Here is a 20,096-nt window from a genome sequence, read left to right on the forward strand (position 1 = left end):
CTCAGTATCATCTTCATTTCACCTTTGTGACCATAAATACGAACAGGCACCGAGCGCTCCATGGCAGAACGAGAATATACATTAGCAATTCTATGGGAACCGCAAGAAGGCATAACTGACATGGCCGGGCTGGAGGACAATCTGAAACACGTGCTGAGATGAACTGGTGAGCATCCAGGAAGGGCTCAGCTTTTCCTTTTGTTCAGAGTGCATCACTTGTTTCCTTAAGGGGAAGAAGTCAAAACCCAGCTTCCTACTTCTTAGAATTAGAACTCTGAAAAAAAAAAGTGTCTATTTATTTGTTTGGTTGGTTTTCTTGCTGACAGATCATCAAAGAGATACAGCCATCTGAGGACATTTAATAGCAGCACACAAATGAGCAATTTGACGGTCCTTCGGTGCATCTAACTTAAATCTGTCTAATTGGAGGCTAAAATACAGACAGCATGCTTTGTAGTGAATGTTGATTGAGGCCATGTAGCAAGAGCCTGGCTCTCTTTCAGACAGTTCTGTAAACAGTGGGCTGTCTTCTCAAATTCTGGACACTTTATCACATGGCATGGGGTGGCATCCACATTAGTGATTTTAGAAACTAAAGTGACTGAAAAATAGGAGTGATGCAGGTTTTCAGGAGGCAGAGGGATAGGAGAAGAAAACAGAAAGTTATTTATTGTTTTCAAAGTGACTACACAGAAAGGTTGAAGAAATAGGGAGGAGAAATCTGTCACTGAATAACTTCCCTCGCAGGCAAAATAGGAACAACAAATAGAATTTGACTCATTCTTGCAAATTTCACAGAGCATGAAAATGCCCCTTTAAAATTTTCTGCAAGCCAAGTTGACTATGGGATTTCTCTAGTGCAAAGTGTATCTAAGTTCAGGGGGCCAAAGACCACCAGAGCAAAGGGATTTTTGGATGCTCAGGGCTCTGCTGACTGTCAGTTTAAAAAATGAAAGCAATATACAAGGGGCAAAGTGGCATTTATCATTCCATCTCTCCAGGCTCCTGTCTCTTTAATCAGCTTGATTTGCCCAGCAAATGATTCCTGAGTGTGTGTGTGTGTGTGTGTGTGTGTGTGTGTGTGTGTGTGTGTGCCTGCGCGCGCGTGTTGTAGCTCTGTCAATCCTTGGATTAGAACCAATGATTGCAGCTTGTAGGAGGGCTGTCCAGGGCCAGATTGTACAATGCGCCTCAGTGCCAGAGTATGAGTGGAGATAATTACGGAGAAGTCAGACTCTCTCACGCCCTCGGCTTCCTTGTTGTGTCCTTCAGCAAAACAGTGGATTTAAATCTCCTCGGAAGAGCTTGAGAGCAACACAATCTATCAAGAGGAAAAGGGAAAGAAAGAGAGAGAGGGGGAAAAAAGCGATCCTGACAAAAAAGAAGAAAAAGAAGAAAAAAATTATGAAAACCATCCAGGCAAAAATGCACAATTCTATCTCGTGGGCAATCTTCACGGGGCTGGCGGCTCTGTGCCTCTTCCAAGGTAAGACCGGCTTTTGATATGCCTACAGCATCCCCGGGAATGGTACCCGGTGCTGCAAGCATTTGCAGGCTCTTGGGGGTCGGCTCCGCTGCGCGGCTTGCAGGTGGAAGCGGGAGCGTTTTAACCAGCATGGCTGGGACTTCATTCTCCCGACCAGGCTGTGAGAATATTGATTTGATTCTGGCTGCTACCGGAATGGGGGACTATATGTGCATAAGTAAAACGTGTCTCGGCTGCTCCCCTTGGGTCCGTAGCTGTGTGCTGGCTCCCTGGCTTCATGCACATCCTTCACACTTACACAGCCCAGCACACATGTATGCAAAGGGATCCTCGCAGATGGGGAGGGCAGCCGGGTTGCGAATGTGCTGCTTATGCGACTGGGGAGAAATTACAGGACAAAACTTTAAATATTGGCCAGTGAACTTGTAAAGCTTCCAAGAGGAGCAAAGCGGGGAGACGCAGGCTGGAAATAATCGGGTACCTCCTGGAAGGTGCGGGGGGGGGGGGGGGGGGGGGGGGGGGGGGGGGGGAGGAATAAATGCTTTCGCAGGAGCCTGAACAACTGTTAGTTTTGAATCTGTTTGGGGGTGTGTTTGTGGCAGGGCTGGGTGGGGGTGGGCGTTTTAAGCAGATAAAGGAGTGTGCACCACAGCGGCAGGCTGCGGTGGGCTCTGAAATTCAGGAAAGCCTCTCCAAGTTTAAAGGACAGAGGCACTAAGAGGCGAATGCTAATTTTCGGTCTACTTATTGGCGGAGGAGCCAGGCTGCAGTTGCTGAGGCTGGCTTGCTCTCTGCCCAGGGCTCTTCGCTGTTGGCTCTGCTCATTTCAGGTGCATTTGGGAATCTGCTTCCACCTTGAGTCCATTTGCTGCACTGTGTGGTCCCTACCACTGTGTCAATCCCCCCGTTAATCCTGGCCTTGGAATTGTGGAATTAGCTGCTCACCAGTTTGCCTTCCCCCATCTTTTGGGGGTGGGGGCTCTAGGTTACCCCTTTAATATTTAAGATGTTGAAACTCAGAGATTGAGACAGGCAGAAACTTTGACAGTCTTGGTCCTGCAAGGCTCTCCAAGAGGCTTGGCGCCGGAGGCAGGGAGGAGGGGGAGGTAAGCCTCTCCTTCCTTATGCAGTTGCGTTCCCAGAGGAAAGTTCTGACTGGCGGAGTGAAAAGGGAAGGGAGTCCCACAGCTGCTTCCTCTGTTCCCAGTGTATTACAGACTTGTCATGATCTCGCTGAGTCCTAGGAGCTAGTCCTTCTGATCCCTTCTGGGTGATGGATTTTGTCCTCTGCAGACCTCATATGAGGACAGAGAGACCAGGCTGGAAGGAATCAAATGCAAATGCCTGTACATCCTGGCTGTGACTTAGGGAGGAAGGGGAAGGAGAAAAGAGGAATTAGTCTCTAACAAGAAGGTACGGGGCAGAGGACCACACAGGAATAACCATGGGACCGCCTGTCACGCCTAACCCTAGAGACTCAGCCTCTGAATCCTGTCTTCTAGGCATTGGGGGTGTAGAAGGATAAGGAGTCTAGAGGCATCCTTGGTTGACTCCTCTTACATAATAAGGAGCAGGATTGGTGTGTGTGTGTGTGTGTGTGTGTGTGCATATACTCTGCTAATTTCAGGCACTTAGGATTTCACAAACTGAGTCTATAGCCCTAACATTGGCAATAGGGGAATTGAGTTCAAGCCCAGGTCCCCCTCTGGAAATAGCTCCTTGCTTTTTGACAGCAGAAATGGAAACTAAGCAGGCGAGGCATTGAGTAAGGTTTCAGAGGATGGGAGAGGGCGACCCATGCCTTTGGAAACTGCCATGTGTCCTGAGAGCCTCTGTCCTGTTTATTACATCAACCTGGAGACAACTGCCAAAACCCCACCATCAGCAACCCCATTGGCTATAGGCCAGGAGCCCCAGGGCCAAAGCGAATTTACATATAAATTAGCATAACTTTTCATTAGAAATAAATGCAGAGAAGCATAATATTTGCTCATACTTCACATATACCTCTGAATAGAGGAGTAGAAAAAAAACCTATTTCCTCAGGTGAAGTCTGATTTTTTTTTTTTTTTTTTTTTTTTTTTTTTTTGTAGTCTTGTTCCCATCCTGGGGGCTGAGCGTGGGGACTGAGATATCTTGGATCCGGTCTCCTTCTCCCAAATTCTGAATTTCCCAAGGAAAATGATAGCTTTATTTGTGCTGGCTGCATCCAGGGAGTTCTAAATAGGCTGCCATGTGTCATAATCGAACAGGGCTGGCCAATTTTAAGGCAGTGTGACCCCTAGAGACCCCATGCCACATGCCAGTGGGACGTGGCAAAGGTGATGTCTGTTTTACTTTCAGGGAAGGAAGCAGAGGCTGCTAGCTATCTCTTATCAAACTTGCAGAATTACTGAGGCAGCCCAGGTCTTGCCTGCAATAATCCACCCCTATTGCATTGACCCAGCGGGACTAGTTAGAATGCGGCACGCATTCCGAGGCAATTTTTTTTCTTCTCCTCTGTTTTTGTTTTAAGCTGACTCTTCCCACGACTACTACTTCTGGATTTCTTGCCTCTTGGAAAGGTGTGTGGCTCTAGTGACAGGTTACGGACCCCCTCCCCCCTGGTTCTTTCCTTCCCCCCAACCCATGAGCAACAGTGATCTGATTTAGGGAGGTACAAGGTTTAGGGGATTCGAAATGGTTTAGTGTGACAGGACTGGGATGCTGGGGGGTAGGGGTGTTGATTAGCTCCAAGGAGTGAGGGGTCTGCTACCAGGGCTGGTTAACTAGAGGAAGCTCTCTCTTGAGATGAGAGGAAGCAGACTGAGGCACTGCCCTTTCCAACCACTGCCCACCTTCTGCCAGCAGAGGTTCTGAGCACAAATGGCTGGGTACGCTGCAGCTTCCTCTTTCTAACAACCAGCCATCCCTTCTCCCAGGGATCATGGCTCCTCTCAGCACCTTTCCTTTAGCTGGGTTAGTCTCCTTTCCAACCCTCCTAATTCTCCACCTCTCAGATCCCACATCAAGGAACCTGCTTATTGGAAACACGGAGTTGGGAGGAAAAGAGGCTCACTTCACACTGTCCTTGGCTCACAGCTGAGGCCATGGGTGGGCACCATGGAGCTGGGCAGATCATCTAACTTCCTGCTGTTCACTCACATGCAGTAAACATGCAGTAAACATGCAGTAAACATGCAAACATGCGGAAGGCCTGGGCAGTCAAGCTGGGTCCAGTCTGAGACAGGAAGGAGGTAGATGAAACCAAAGAGCACTTACCGACCACATGCAGTATCAACTTGAGATGAAGGGATCTAGGGCCTGGTGTGGCTATTTAGGAGTGTGATCAAAGTGCAGGGTGAGAAGGGGAACCCCTAAAAGTGAAGCATGTCTGCCATGCTTGGGGCTGCCTACTTAGGGTTCATCATGGGCTAATGTTCCTAGAGAGTTCCTCTCCACCCTTCCTGCTGGAGACTGCACTACCACAGTGCTGGGCCTCGGGACATTTGCTCAAGGCTGTCAGGCAGCCAAGCGGAGCCAGGCAGCAGCATCAGGCCCTGCTGATGAAGGCCGTTCTTGGAACCCGCAGCCGTAGTTACCAGAGTTACCAAGTGCAACCTGGTTCTGCTGGTGATACATTTTTTTTTCTTTTAAAGTCAGATAGAAATACAAGAAGTATTTTTATTTACTGCGATGTAGACCTGGTTTATCTTCTTTCTCAGGAAGCCTCTCCTTCAACACAGGTATTGATGATGTGGTCCAAGAAAGTAACTTTAAAATACCCTTTTAGGTTCCCAGGAAGGGAGGGTGTTCGAATCCTGGTTTCCTACTAGCAATTCCCTGAAAGTTCTTTGCATGCACACACAGTTCAGGCGAACTAGTGGCTAATGAGCAAGACTCTCTTTAGTTAAGTGTCATGGATGGACCAGATAAACCAGGTTATCCTTTGGACCGAAGTGAGCATACACAGTTCCAAGAAGCCGCAGACTTTGTGCATCTATCCTGTTCATGTGATTCTGTCACACACAGGAAGCATGTGCTAGAAAGATCTGTAATATTCTTGATGTCCTCTCGTGGTGAAGACGCCCTCTGGACAAGACTGGCAGGCCCAGGATTTGGCTCTTTGCCAATCTTTTTGTTGTTATTGTTATTGGGAGTTCTTGGCTTCCTGCTCACAGGCTAAAATGCTAAGTTTGCTTTATTGCTAGGGACATCAGAGGTCCTAGACTTCAAATATCCCAAGGGATGGTCTCTAGGTGTCAAATCAGCTCTAGTGACCTGAGTCAAGCTCAGTTGGGAACCTGATCATCTCTGGGCTCAATTTTTTCCTGTGTTTTCTATGGGGAAAATAAATAATTCCCTCCAAGAGCCTGTCTCCCCACCTGCCTGACAGGCCGGGGAGCGACTCCCCTGGGTGTTGTAAGGACTCATTAATGCTTGTAACACTCCAAACATGTGGTGCTAAGTGGAACTCCATGCTGAGACCGGTTGTATTTATGCGGTTTCCTTCCTTTCTGCTCTATTGGCTTGTTACATGTTTACTTTATGTCTATAGTCATTTGAAATTCAATAAACACAAATTAAACATAAAAATTGAAACATGCAAACATAAGGTAGCTGGTGGCTGCAGGTTGGGCAGACACCGTCTTATGAGTCTCCCTGGACTCTCTTCCAGTCTGCTGGGGCTTCTGCACTGCAGGGGGGGGGGCGCAGGCTGGGGAGGAGAGGGGTCTCTCGATGAAATGCAGAGATCATACTTCCATCTGTCTGGAAAAGGAGGCTTGGCATGGGTTTGTGATCCTGCAGTGTGAAGAGCAGAGGGGCGGAATTTTGGCGAAAGAGAGGAGCTAGAGGTATGAGTTTCAGTGGGGACGGGGAGCACTACTCTAGTCCAAATCAGCAAAATTTGGGAGAAAGAAAGATTCCTGCCGCTTTTATGACTTTGATCAGTTGTCTCTGAAAACTTCGCATTTTCTTCCCTTGTGTGTTTACTTATGCTGCCCGCAGGAGTAAGTCTGCTCCTACTGTCCCGCCGTGTGTGAACTCAACCATGCTCCCTCCCATCCTCTCCTGCTGGCCCCTCTCTCTCTTCCAGCTCCCCACTCTAGATGCTTCCCCCTTTTTTTCTTCCTTTCATCCCCCCCCCTTCTCTTCCATGGGAGTGGTAATTGATCAGTTGGCAGATCTAGGTCAAGCTGGTAGGGTTGCTCTGCTTCCAGCAGGCTTGTCTAGAAGGAGGGGGAGAGTCTGTGTGCTCTGCCCACTAGAGGCCAGACCTTGGGGTGGAGCATTGGGGAAGGAGGGCAGATGAAATGTGGTAAGTTCCCTGTCCTCAGGAGGGATTGTCTGGGATGCTGTTCACTGCATTGTCTTCATCTGTGTAGTGTCTCTGACACTGGTTTTTCATACCCAGCTTATCTTGCCTCCTTCCAGCCTTTATCTTTCCCTTTGCATCTATGCTCGCCTTGTTCCTCTTGCTCACTCCCTTTCTTGACTCTCCTTCTGAAATCATGGCAGGCGATCACAGAATACTCCTTATGTAAGTCATATTACAGGTTTGGCCTTTTGTTTATTTGTGAGAGGAAAAGCAGGAGCCCTGCCAGAGGAGCTCTGTAAGACATTTGCAAACTGCAAAACAAACCAACAAAGACTCTAATTTTCATTGCTGAGAAGAGAGGATTGCAAGAGAGACTGTCAAGCTAAGAGTCAAATATTGGAGAAAATATTCTTCACTCTTGCTACCCAAAACATCTTAGGTTACTAAGTTTGATTTTTCACTCATCTCTTTTTATTTTTAGCTTCAGTGAGAACATTAGCCTTTGCATTAATAAAAGAGTGTTCAAAAGACCAGTTTGTTTGGGCTTCACTTGCCTATTCTTAGAAGTAGCACCAAACTCTAACCTCAGTCCAAAACACTTTTGTGGCTGGTCCACTGGTTCAATGGCTAAGGAGTGTGTATGGAGAGTACTATGGTTCATGCTGTGCTGAAGGGGCTAGGACTGCACAGGGGAAAAAAAAATCAGGTGAGGAGTGAGACCAAAGACCAACCGAGCCCAGTCTGGTCACAAAGCAGAGATCTTGCAGCAAGTGTGAAGATTCAATGCAGTGTAGGGCCTCCTGTGCTAATGATGACGGCCTGGCAAGAAACTAACCCTGTAGTTGTTTTTTGTTTGTTTGTTTGTTGTTTTACTCCTTGACTGCTTCTTCTTTGCTCTTTTGGGGACCTGCCACCCCACCCAGCTCCCAAATAAATCACATGCAGTGGCTTATTATTACTTATAAATATTTGGATGCCCCACCTTAGATTGGCTTATTTCTAGCTAGCTTTTCTTAACTTAAAATTATCCTGTCTAGCTTTTGTGTCTGGGTTTTTAACCTTTTCCTATTTCTGTATATCTTTTCTTTCCTTCTTATTCTATGTCTTGCTGGGTGACTGGGTGGCTAGCCCCCAACATCCTCCTCTCCTTCTTTCCTCGCTCTTCAATCCTTCTCTTTTCCCAGATTTCTCCCCCTACTTATTCTCTCTGCCTGCCAACCCCACCTGTCCTTTCTCCTGCCTTGCTATTGGCCGTTCAGCTCTTTATTGGACCAATCAGGTGTTTTAAACAGGCAAAGTAACACCACTTCACAGAGCTAAACAAATGCAATATGAAAGAATGCAACACATCTTTGCATCATTAAACCAATGTTCCACAGCATAAACAAATGTAACACATCTTTCACTAATATTCCACACCACCAGTTCTCAGTCCGTGTTTGGGCAAGCATTGGCAGAGGTTCTGCACATCACAGCTCTGTGTTCTTGTGGATCAGAGACACTGCCTTTGATTCCTGTTGCTCTTGCCAAGAAGGTGTTCCTGGAGATCTGATGTGTTTTCCATTATATGCCGCATGATGAATCTGGAAGCAAACGAGGGTCAAATAGTCATGTGACTCCTCATTTTGGTTATTGAATATCTGGTGACTTTTAATTCCACTGCCCCCCAGCATAGCCAGACTCCTTCCTTTGTGCCCCAAATTCTGCACAGCAACAATAGGGCCAAAGATGGTAAAGAGAGAAAACTTGTGATAAGCCAGGGAAGAACTTGCTCTGGGCGACTGGTCTGGTTCCTTGGTTTCTGTGTGGGATGCGCATCTGTAGTAATATTTTGTCTGTGGTTTAACAAATAAAGTTTGACTAAAGATCAGAGTGCAGAACTAAGCCACTGGAGGCCAAGGAATGGTGGCACACACCACTAATCCCAGGACTCTGGAGACGGAGACAGAAACAGAGGGATCTCTGTGAGTTCAAGGCCACCTTGAGCTACATGAGATTGACTGTTGAAAAGAGAAATATAGCTCACACGAAGGTGGTCCCAGCACTTGAGATCCTATGCCTTTAATCCCAGCTCTAGGGAGGTGGAGACAGGAGTGATATGGCTGGGCGGAAAGAGGAATATAAAGCGGGAGGAGACAGGAGCTCAGTGCAGCCCGAGGAGCAGTGCAGTCTGAGGACAGGATCGCCCTTTTGGTCTGAGCATTGGTAGAGGTAAGAACTCTCAAGTGACTGGCCACTTTTCTTCTCTGATCTTCAGTATTAACCCCTATATCTGACTCTGGGTTTTTATTATTAATACCAATTAGAATCCATGCTACACACATTTGCCTCCCTTTGAGAACTTACTTGTCACTTGGTCAACCTTCCCTAATTTAGGTTTCAAAAACAATCCAAATGCTTCATTAACTGAAGACAGTTATTCATTCTCTTCTACTGCTATTTGGGACGTCACCTTGCATGGTTCTGTATATCTGTTGTCTCTTAGTCTGTCCCATTGGATTTTTCAGCTCTGCATGCTCAGAGGAGGCCACGCTTCTATGCTCAGTCTAGGTGCCACAGTACAGCCCTAGTACATTGGAAGGGCTGCTTCTGCCTGCATTCCCATCTTCCACCTTAGTGATGATTATTTGCAGTTTTTCTCACAGGACAAAACTTTTCCTAGGTCTGCAATTCTTCCAAGTCCAGTAACCTAGAGCAATTCTTCTCCTAACCCACAAGGGCCTTCAACAGATAGGTGTTCCAATAGGTCCTCAGCCTGTGTCTGTTTTCAATACACTCTCACTCCAAGTTAGTCATTGCAAACCACTGAACAACCCAGCAAGCATTACACAGACGCTGGCATCAGACCCTGTCACAGACTGGGTAGGTCAGAATCTCCTGGTGGTCTCACTCAACACTGGCAGTTTTACAATTCTCACAAGCTGTTTTCTTTAGGAGCAGGGCTAAAAACCATACCCAGAAAGTCATTGGAAAATGCTCTGCACCCCTGCGTTAGACACACACCTAGATGGACTTTGGTGTTTGCACCTTAAAATAAAGCGGTCGGATCAAAGGATTTTAAAGTTTCATTCCAAGCTCTGCATTCCGCAATTCTGCAAATAGTCTTAGTCTTCTTCTTCTTCTTTTTTTTTTTTAAAGATTTATTTATTATGTATACAACATTCCTTCCATGTATGCTTGCATACCAGAAGAGGGCACCAGATCTCAGTATAGATGGCTGTGAGCCACCATGTGGTTGCTGGGAATTGAACTCAGGACCTCTGGAAGAACAGTCAGTGCTCTTAACCTCTGAGCCATCTCTCCAGCCCTGCAAATAGTCTTCTTGAGTATAGTTATTGATAGGTAGTGGTGTTAGGAGAAAAATACTCACAAGTGGTTTCTGTCTACGGGAAGCTAGGGATATAAACGGTCACAGATGGATGAACACAGTGAGCTCTCGGAAGTAATGTGCAGGCACATGCAAACTGCATACGGTGTCATGTGTAAGACATCATCTGTCAATCCAGACATGTATTTATTTACTTGTAGAGCATTCTTAGGGGGCCAGGCAAAGATTAACCAGTTAAAGCATGGCAGGCAGAGGGAATGAAGAATTGTAATAACTCCTAATTGATCCATCTCTAAGGCTTCTTGCAAGAAAAATTCAGGAAGCCTTGGAGTGAAGGTCAAGAATATTTAAGATGGACGTGGCAGAGTATTAAGCAACAGTAAGCCTTGAAAGAAACTCCTTCCTCAAAGGCAAGGATGGGACACCAATCTTTCCCCCAGACATTGCCTCTCTTCCGGAGGTATCAGCCTTCTTCCTGTGCTCAAGGAAGACTCATGCCCAGCACCTCCACAGCAGCCATGAAGCTCCGAAGTTTCATGTGCCTTAGATGACTATGATGTTGTCGCTGCTTTCCACGCCGGGTCAGTCCTTGCTGGCCACGCAGGAATGAGAGCTTGTTGCTTTCTGATGGAGTCAGCAGATCTTAGAGGCACATGGGTTATGAAACTACTGTGCAGATTGGAGCCAAGTTTAGTCACTGGGTAACCCACACAGCCATCTGGTGCCCCAAAGAATTCACCCTGCTGTGTCAGACAACCCTAGAATCACAACAAGCTCAAGCCCAGAGGGACTTCTAATATGATTTATTCAACCCTTCCCTTTGAGCTCCGACACCTCTTCAACACAGCTGCTGGGGGTTCCCAGCGTCTGTTACCAATAATGTGAACGGAGAAACTTCTTTCTGATCATCTACTGGTTTAACTGTTGGGTTTCAGAGATGATGGGTAGAAAAGGATGTGGTAGAGGGAGGCTCTACCTTCCAGAGGCTCCAGACATTACCCCACTCTAGAATACTGTTATAGCTTACTTGTCCTTGGCTTGGGGCCAACCCTAGCATGGCCACCTCTTACTTTGAGAATCAAGGCATTTGAATGAATTCCTGCTTTTTGCTTCCTTGTGGTCCTGGGGGATGACCCAGGGCCGGTGCACACTTAGAAAGCACTCTACCACTGAGCTACATTTGTCCTCTGTGTGACTCGATTTCATATTCAATAAAATAAAATAATTATAGAATTTCCTTGTAGCACTGTCCAGAGGATTAAATAAGTAAGTTAATACTGAAAAAGTGCCTAGATACTAGCTGGTGCATATTAAAGACCCAATAGCATCACGGTCACCTTAATCTACCGCCTGAAGAACTGATCTTATTTTTCTATTATATGGGTAATTCTTAGATATTTGAAAGCGTGGTTCCCTCCCCATTGTCTTTCCACTATTTTTGAATGTGCCAATAGTTCTCTCTTATTTTTCATATAACCTTCCATTGCCCAGACTCTAATTGCTCGTTTGTGATTCTTCTATAACTTTTTGTTTTTCTCAGTGGTGCTTAACCCAGAGTCTTACACATGCTTGGAAAAATGGTTCCACCAAACCACATCCCCAGTATGGCTATGCCATGTGCTTCTTAAAATACTCTTCTCTCAGTATGTCTGGGGCTGTGACGGCACCTTGCTCCAAATCCAATCAGGGTGGAGCCTGGGTACCTTGACAAGGCATGGAAGTCCTAAGGGATTAGCCTCAGTGGACCTGTCTCATTGCTAACATTTACAGTTCCCATTCACAGGCACACAGGGGTTTTCTGTGGTTCTCTCCCTTAGGCTCACGTGAATGCTGTGCTCTGCTTGTGCTCCAGCCCCACCTGCCCTTGACTACTTCAAAATGTTTTCTGTAACTCAAGACCCGCTTGGCACCAAAGTGCCTCTTTGAAGTGCCTTGTTCTTCATCTGAGGCTCCCCTACTCTTGTACTCACTCCACTTGTACTCAATTTCATTTTTTAACACCCATAGTATGTTGGCGTAGTTCCCCAATTACGTGCGACTTTTCTGCAGGCTGTGAGCTCCAGGAGGGCACAGGGTGCCTTATGTTCCAAGCATCCTTAGCAAGTGATACTGTGTTGTAGACAGGAGGAAAAGAGAGGAAAAAGGGAAAAAAAGAGACCTTGATGTGCTCTGGGTATTCTAACAGTCATATAATAGCTCTAGCTTTCAGCGAAGTGTTATTTCAATCTTACTCATCCCATGTTCGTGTATTTTCACTGTGTAAGCAAAGGCCTGACTCCAAAGTGTACCATTCCTAAGGGCATCTTTCTGACTTTGACCAATGCATTTTATGGCAATACTTTTTGGACATTGAATATGGCATCCCACACAGTTCCTTCCAGTGACTACCAAGCCATGTTGTGTCCATCCATCTCTCTAATCATTCTGATCATTATCTTTAGTTATAGATTCTGTCCATTATCAATAATAAGTCATGTGTTAAGGGCAACTATGTAACTATCTTTGCAGAATTCATTGTTTCACGCTAGAATTACTGAAGAAGAGAAACCAGTTCTTCCCGGGCAGACAGACAGGTCCATGCGGGGGTTGTGGTAGAGAACCAGTGCTCACCATCTGAGTAAGTGTGCACAGGCAGAAACCAGGAGGGCTAAATCAAAAACAGGAACAAAGGGATTGAACAGACATCTTCAGATGGAGAAGAGAAGGACAAGGAGGGCTTCCTTTCTGCCTCCTTAAACCTTCTCTCACTCTCCTTCCCTCTCCCCATAAGTACGGTTAGCTTCCTGGGTAGCAAAGATGCATCTTGGCTCAGACACAAAAAGGATATCATCTGTCTTGGTTTGATTTCTATTGCTATGATAAAGTACCATATCCAGAAGCAAATTGGGGAGTAAAATGTTTATTCGGCTTAGAGGTTACAGTCCATCAGCAGCAGAAGCCAAGGCAAGGACTGAAGACAAGAACCTAGAGGCAATAACTAAAGCAGAGACCATGTAGGAATGCTGCTTGACAGCTTGCTCCTCATGGCTTGCCAAGCCTGGACAGAAATGTTCACCATGGACCACATGTCCACCCTGAGCCGATTCCAAATCAATCATTAATCAAGAAAATGTACCATAGATTTGCTGATAGGCCCATCTGATAGAGGCAATTCATCAAACGAGAGTCTCCCTTCTTAGATACATCTACATTTGGGTCAAGTTGACAAAAACCAACCAGCAAATGGCTCTTTCCTTAATGCAACAGTCAAGGCATGCACACACATCCATAGATCACTTTGCTAATACAGAAAATAAATAAAAAATTCACAGTTTTATTTTTATGTTTTTCTTCCTTCTCCCTGAAGACTCTTTGACTGGAGGATTTAAATGCCTTGTCATCTTTCTTCATTGCTTTCATACTCTGAAAACCTTGTCCAGAATCAAACATTTTAACCATCAAATCTCAGAGCTGTTTTAGAAACTCTGGGAGTTCTGAGACACCACGGCATTTCACTTTCCTGACTGATTCCTAAGGCAATGAACCAATTTGAATAATGGTCCCCAACTCCTACCCAGCCATTCTAGAGTGTTCCAATTACTATACCCTCCCTTCTTGAGTGCTGGTCCTGTTCTAGCTGCCTATCATCGTCTCTGCAGAGAATCGTTACAGGCAGATGTCCAGGTCTGACTCATACCCTGCATGCTCTGGTCAGTGAAGGCATGGCTATCTCTGCCTGGAAAGAATATCAGATATTGTATTGTAGAGAATTGTAAGTGAAAATAACTGATGTTAAACCCCTTTTCACAGTTGATAAACTCTGTGAGGAGATACTTTATTATTTTAGCAGGCACTTTGATGCCTTCTCAGTATCTAGTCTATTCTTTCTCTACAAATGATGCTCTTAAATTTTTACAGGGCAGCAGTGTGCCCATTTAAAACATCTCCCAGATACTCTTGTAGCTGACTGTAAGGGTAGATAAATATTCTTTTACCTACCATTATCTTCTATGGGTTTGTAATGCAATCAGACCAATAGAATTCAAGCACAAGATGACTGAATGAGGCTTCAGGGGCTGCTGTTAGATGACTCTAGCTTTCTGATGATTATTATTTCCCTTCATGACATCGTTTGGAATCCCAGCAGCCACACTGCCCACACGAAGAGCAGCCACACTCTCAAGAATAGCAAGGAAAGAATCTCTGTGTCTAACCATATAGCTTGCCGCTTTAGCTTTATTAAATAAAAACAATCAAATATACTTACTAATGGCAATGAGGATTTTTTACTTGCAGTTGAATGCAGTCCTGATTAAACCCACTGCTTCTGCCTTTTAGTTCTCAGTACACAAGCAACATACTCTGATAGACTTTCTAAAAGATGATGTCCCCCACATGTTCTCAGTTCTTCCCTATGACTGCCACACTGCGTTCCATTCACAGCTTTCTCTAGTCATTCTAATCATCATCTTCCAAACATGTCTCAACTAATAGTGATCAACTTCGAAGAAGCTATTGCCATAGCAGGTGTTTCTAGGTGTGATCTGTTTGGCAATTCACTGAACCCACCTGAAGCTTCCTGTCTCCTCTTCTTCTTCTTCTTCTTCTTCTTCTTCTTCTTCTTCTTCTTCTTCTTCTTCTTCTTCTTCTTCTTCTTCTTCTTCTTCTTCGTTTAGACACAATACAAACACATAGTGGCCATTGACTCACACCAAGGCCATCCCTAATCCTCTCCTAATAAGCACCCTCCCAACAAGTCACTAAGCAAGACCTCTTCTACACTTCCTTACTGTGTGTCTATATTAAGTGAAGTTCTGCTGCAGACTTCAGAAACATTGGTTTAATGTTTAAATTTGGTAAGGTGTTTTTTAATCCTAATGAATTTTCTATCCTCTGGAAATGATGTTAACATGCTAATTCCATATCTCGAGTTCTGATTTAAAAAGCCACATAGTGCATCTGATGGTATGGCTGTATCCTTCCTTAGACTTACACTGAATCCATTATAGAAATTTCTCTTAGAGCCTATTGTGTGTTGGGAAAACAAGGGGCAGATATACAATTCTTACACCTAATGAACAGAGAGTTCACTGTAATGTGGCTTGATCTGGATCTGGGGCAAAGGCCTTTAAGGTTTACTATGGTAGCATTCAGGCGATTTGGGAGGAAGTGGTGTCTACCTGAGGAAGAAAGATGAGTAGATTCACAGAGTGAGAAGATGGGAGTTTATACACATGGGGAGCTGTAGCTTTCAGGTTAGGGGCAAGTCAGCATTGCAGGAATGAATGCAGGATCTAAAATCAGTTCAGCAAGGCGCGGCTTGGAGGATGAGGTGAGGGGACAGGAGTATGGTGGAAAGGAGGCTACTGGGAGAGAGGCGGGTAGAGGTCAGAACATAAACGACTGTTTCTTGCTGGTTTTGTTTGTTGTTTTTGTGTTTGCAATAGACTCGCATATATCCCAGGCTAGCCTTTAAGTCATCCTGCACCAACCTTGAATGGCTCTTTATGCTGGGGGAAAGGTTCATTCTGAAGTTTGTGTGCTACTCAGTAATAACACGATCAGGTTTTAAAAAGCAGTATTTGGGTTATTAGGGATGTTAAAATGATACTCTAATTTCTGTGTGAGAAGTGTGTTGGAGAGAAACAAGCTTAGAGGAAGGACCACTTCCTAAGGGATGCAGCCAGTTAGGCAGGAGGCCACGGGGGTGGAGGTGGGGCTACAGCAATGCCGAAATGTAGAGAGAGCCATGGTGAGAACCAGCAGTGCAGCAGCCAGAGTGACGTGAAGAAAGGGGACTTGGAGGTCCTGGGTGATTGGCTCAGACATGTCTTTGGGGAGGTGGCGGCTAATATAGTTGACATCATAGTGTGTTTCCAAGGTACTTTCCTGATGTTTCAAATTTTTGGAGGGGTACTTGGGCTTGAACAAAGGCAGCCTTCCACACAAGTACAGTGAACTACCCAGGGAGAGAGTATAGAATATGTGGGCAGAAATGAGGTCAGCACAGACAGGTAGAGTGTAGAAGAGTTCTGATAGTGGAGACCGACAGGGAAAGGTCAAACTTACACACACACACACACACACACAATCAGAACAGTAAGTTATCATTAAGCACAAAGTATATAAGATATGTAGGACTATTAGTAATGCCAGATGACTCTAAATGATCAAAAAACATCACACGTAGTCATAAGAGTCATAAGAATTTTTTTTTTTTTTTTTTTTTTGGTTTTTAGAGACAGGGTTTCTCTGTAGCTTTGGAGCCTGTCCTGGAACTACCTCTGTATACCAGGCTGGCCTTGAACTCACAGAGATCCACCTGCCTCTGCCTCCTAAGTGCTGGGATTAAAGGTGTGTGCTACCACCTTCTAGCATAAGAATGTCTTCTATTGTGGATGAGGGAGATGGGAGATGGCTCAGTGGTTAAGAGCACATACTGTTCTTACAGAGGACCCAAGTTCAGTTCTAAGTACCTATGTTAGATGGCTCACAAGCTTTTGTAACTCCAGTTCCAATGGATCTGATGCCCTCTTCTCCCCTTCATTTATATCTATACATACCCACACAGAGATACATACCTATATGTCATTTAAAAAATGAAATACCTCCTATCCCCTTAGGGAGAGTGGTTCTTTGAGAAGAGTCATAGAGGATGAGATAGAAGTCAACCTGAAATGTGATAATTATTTTCAAAGGATTTAGGTTAAAGAAGAGAGATGAAGATGAGAAGGAGGAAGAGGAGGAATGGAAAGAGGGGTTGAGGGTGATAGGAGAGATTACAGTTTGAGAGGATGTTGCTGAGAGAGATTTGCTTAAATTCTGGGGACCAGGACCAGTAAAGGAGAATACAAGAAGAAGAATCAGGCGACACTTGGCCAAACAAGTCCCTTAGGAGTGTAGGTATGTAGGAAGGGGACAAGTGCTGAGCACAGGCAAAGAATGAGTCTCAAAAGACCAATTCTACTCCTAGTTTAAACTAAAGAAGGAAAAACACATTTGAAAATATCCATTATTATTAGATTCAGCTCTTGTTCAATAAAAGTAGCTTAAATAAGATATAATGATATCCTCCTGACTTTAAAAATCCTCTGCCTTGTCTCTTTCAAAGCTGATAAGGTGCCCCTAAACATCAAGGGTGCAGGCCTTGCTGTCACTTGAATATTTTGTCTGTGTGTGGCTGTGACTCCTGGGTGAAAGATGGCAGCATGTGTGAAGTAAGCATGGGGTGAGAAAAAAATATAAAGAAAGGGATACAAGAGGTGTGGGTTCCTGTTTCCCAGAACCCCGCCCACAACACTCCTGCCCATAGACTACACACACGGACACACGTGCCTACCTTGGCCCAGAATCTCCTCTAGATACAAAGCAATATGGAAAATACTTTATTCTCTTAGGATCATGGCACACTCAGACATATTCAAGACCGACATGGGGGAAAGGGATGCTAATTACTGTCCCCTTCTTGTGCTGTCTGAAAGTCTGTACTCTCAGTAGTAGAGATGGAGAAGGCTCTCAGGCACATGGGATGCACATAGGCTTAAAGCACTGCTGTCTCCATGGTGGCATCTGTATTCTCATCACTAAGGAAACACATGGGAATCACAGAGAGGTAATACTTTTCACCCGTTAGGGTATCTCTTATCAAATAATGAAACGCAAATCCAAAGAAGAGTCAGGAGAGACCTGGTGTCACTTTATACACATTGGGTAATAAAAAAGGCAAGTGCTGACAAAGACATGGGGGAAGGACAAGGTAGATGGGCAAGACACCATCTACCTGCTGCTGGGAAGACAAAGGTGTTTTGTCACTGTGGAAACCGTGGGGTGGCTCCTCAAAAGGCTAAGTATAGAATTTCTCTAGGACCCTGTGGTTCTACTTTGGATATACACCCAAAAGGACTGAAAACAGGGATTCAACCTGTTTGTTCATAGGTACTTATAACAAAACAATATCTGCAGCAGCCAGAAGATGGACACAACCCAAGTGCCCATCAATAGATGAGTAAATGAACCAACTACTGACCCAGAATGGAGAGTTATTTGGCCCTCAGAAGAAGGTATCCTGACACATGTGACCCAGTGAAGAATTCCACACCCAAAAGGAAAAGGTTGTGTGTGTCTGTCTGCATGGAGTGTCTAGAACAGAGAAATCCATAGAGATTATGATTAACCAGGAAAAGATGAGGAATAGAAAGTTCCTGTTGGGCATAAGATTCTGTTTGAGATGCTGAAAAATTCTGAAAATGAATTATATTCATGGCCACGCAATAGTGAAAACATACCTGACCACTTGAATTATTCACTGAAGAACTGTTAAGTGGCAAATGTTGTTATCTTCATTTGATTGACATAAGGTGGCAAAGACAGAAACCGAGGTAATCAGCCATCCTGGGTTCAGCATGGATACGGATGAGTTCTCGACTGTGGTTGGAGGGAGCCACCATTTGGTGACTCTTATTTCTTCTCAACACAATACAGGGGAGACAGCATGTTTGCAAGTATGTATACGAGCCCATATGTATGCCCAGATATGTACTGGCAGATCACCAAGAAAGACAGAAAAAAAAAAATAAAACAAAAGGCTTGGCAGAGGTACTTGCTTGTGTGACGGGGCAAAGAGCTGAGGAATGAACCTGAGCGACCCCAGGGACTGTCAATCAGCTTTCACGCCAATCTCTTGTCTTTGGATTTCTCAACTATAATCTGCTCTATGCCACCTTCTTACTCCACCTCCTTTTCTAATTCTGGTCCTGTCACTTAGGACCATCTCTCAATGTGTTCAGAACTCAGTGCCTACTCCTTCCTTTCATTAAGTCTCTCATGAATTGCAAAACTCCCTACCTTCACAGTTTATAGAACATGCCTATGTAAGATATAGTTACTGATTTAGCCAGCATAAGAACTTTTTGCCTTAGTCCTATCGCTAACTCTAACTTCAGAAATTGAGGTTACTTCCCCCTAGACTTTTAATTTTCTCACCTGTAAGACAAGGGATTTATGTTTTCTGGGGATATAGTTTTGCCTTGATTAAATTATATTTGTGAAACCTTCTGTTACTTGGCGCATGTTGGAAAATTCTGACATACAATGTGAGACACTGAGGAAGGTAAGTACTAGTGAGTGTTCCAGGATCCTCCAGAGTCATCCTTGGCTCCATCCTGGGGTCAGAAGGTCCTCTCCAGGGTTCAGACCTTCATTCTGCCCTTAGGTCTGAGAGCACAAACTGATGGTTCAGGACCTGTGTACATTGCTGTTTTCAGCCAGAAATATATACTCCACCTGAAGGGTGTGCAGGGAAGAATTTTAAAAAAGGGAAAAGAATTTGAAAGAGATGGCTCAGGGGTTAAGAATGCCCCCTGTCTTTTCAGCACCCACACTGGGTGGCTTACAACCTTTCGCAACTCCAGGGGACCCAACCCCCTTTTCCAGCCTCTACAGGCACCTGCACACACACGCACATGCCCATACAGACACACAACATATAGAATACTAAATAAATAACCATTTCTTTTAATTCACGAAAATGACAGTAGTTTCTGCAAATGCGGTCTTCATGAGCATTCCGATTTCTCACTGCTTTAAGGACAGTCTGTGACAAGGCCACCAGACACCACAGACCTCTGAGTGTGGTTTCGGAGGCCCAAAAGCATAGACTGATAGATACCTCAGAATCTGTATTTGAGGATGCCCTTCAGGTGACTCTTAGTAGAGTTCTGAGGACTGTTGACTGACAGGAGCTGTGGAATACAGCTGCAGGGAGGGCTTCTTGGAAGGACTTGCTCACCCAACTGGGCACTGAAAAAGTAGAAGCCACAGACCTTGTCTCTGAGCATTGTTCTTTGGCCATAGCTAAAGAGCTGAGGCTAGGTGTGTGTGTGTGTGTGTGTGTGTGTGTGTGTGTGTGTGTGTGTGTGCATATGTTGTTTATTTCTTTCATAGCCTGGAGGCTGAAGGTGAGGATTGGGTAGCCCTGCTGATTCAGCCCCTGGCAAAAGCCCAGC

At 45.0% G+C, this 20,096-nt stretch overlaps 1 protein-coding gene across 1 annotated transcript in view; it reads left to right on the forward strand.

The window, feature by feature from the left end:
• Nucleotides 1–1,228: 1,228 nt before the first annotated feature.
• Nucleotides 1,229–20,096, forward strand: part of Ntm (neurotrimin) — a 982,155-nt gene continuing 963,287 nt past the window's right edge. Inside the window, exon 1 of the mRNA XM_050160080.1 lies at nucleotides 1,229–1,486. Within this exon, the coding sequence (XP_050016037.1) occupies nucleotides 1,405–1,486 (82 nt within the window). The 5' untranslated portion in view covers nucleotides 1,229–1,404. The remainder of the gene's footprint in view (nucleotides 1,487–20,096) is intronic.

The sequence above is a fragment of the Alexandromys fortis genome, unplaced genomic scaffold (genome assembly GCF_014885135.2).
Source record: "Alexandromys fortis isolate MF-2015 unplaced genomic scaffold, M_Fortis_MF-2015_v1.1 scaffold_108, whole genome shotgun sequence".
In the NCBI taxonomy this organism is placed as follows: domain Eukaryota; kingdom Metazoa; phylum Chordata; class Mammalia; order Rodentia; family Cricetidae; genus Alexandromys; species Alexandromys fortis.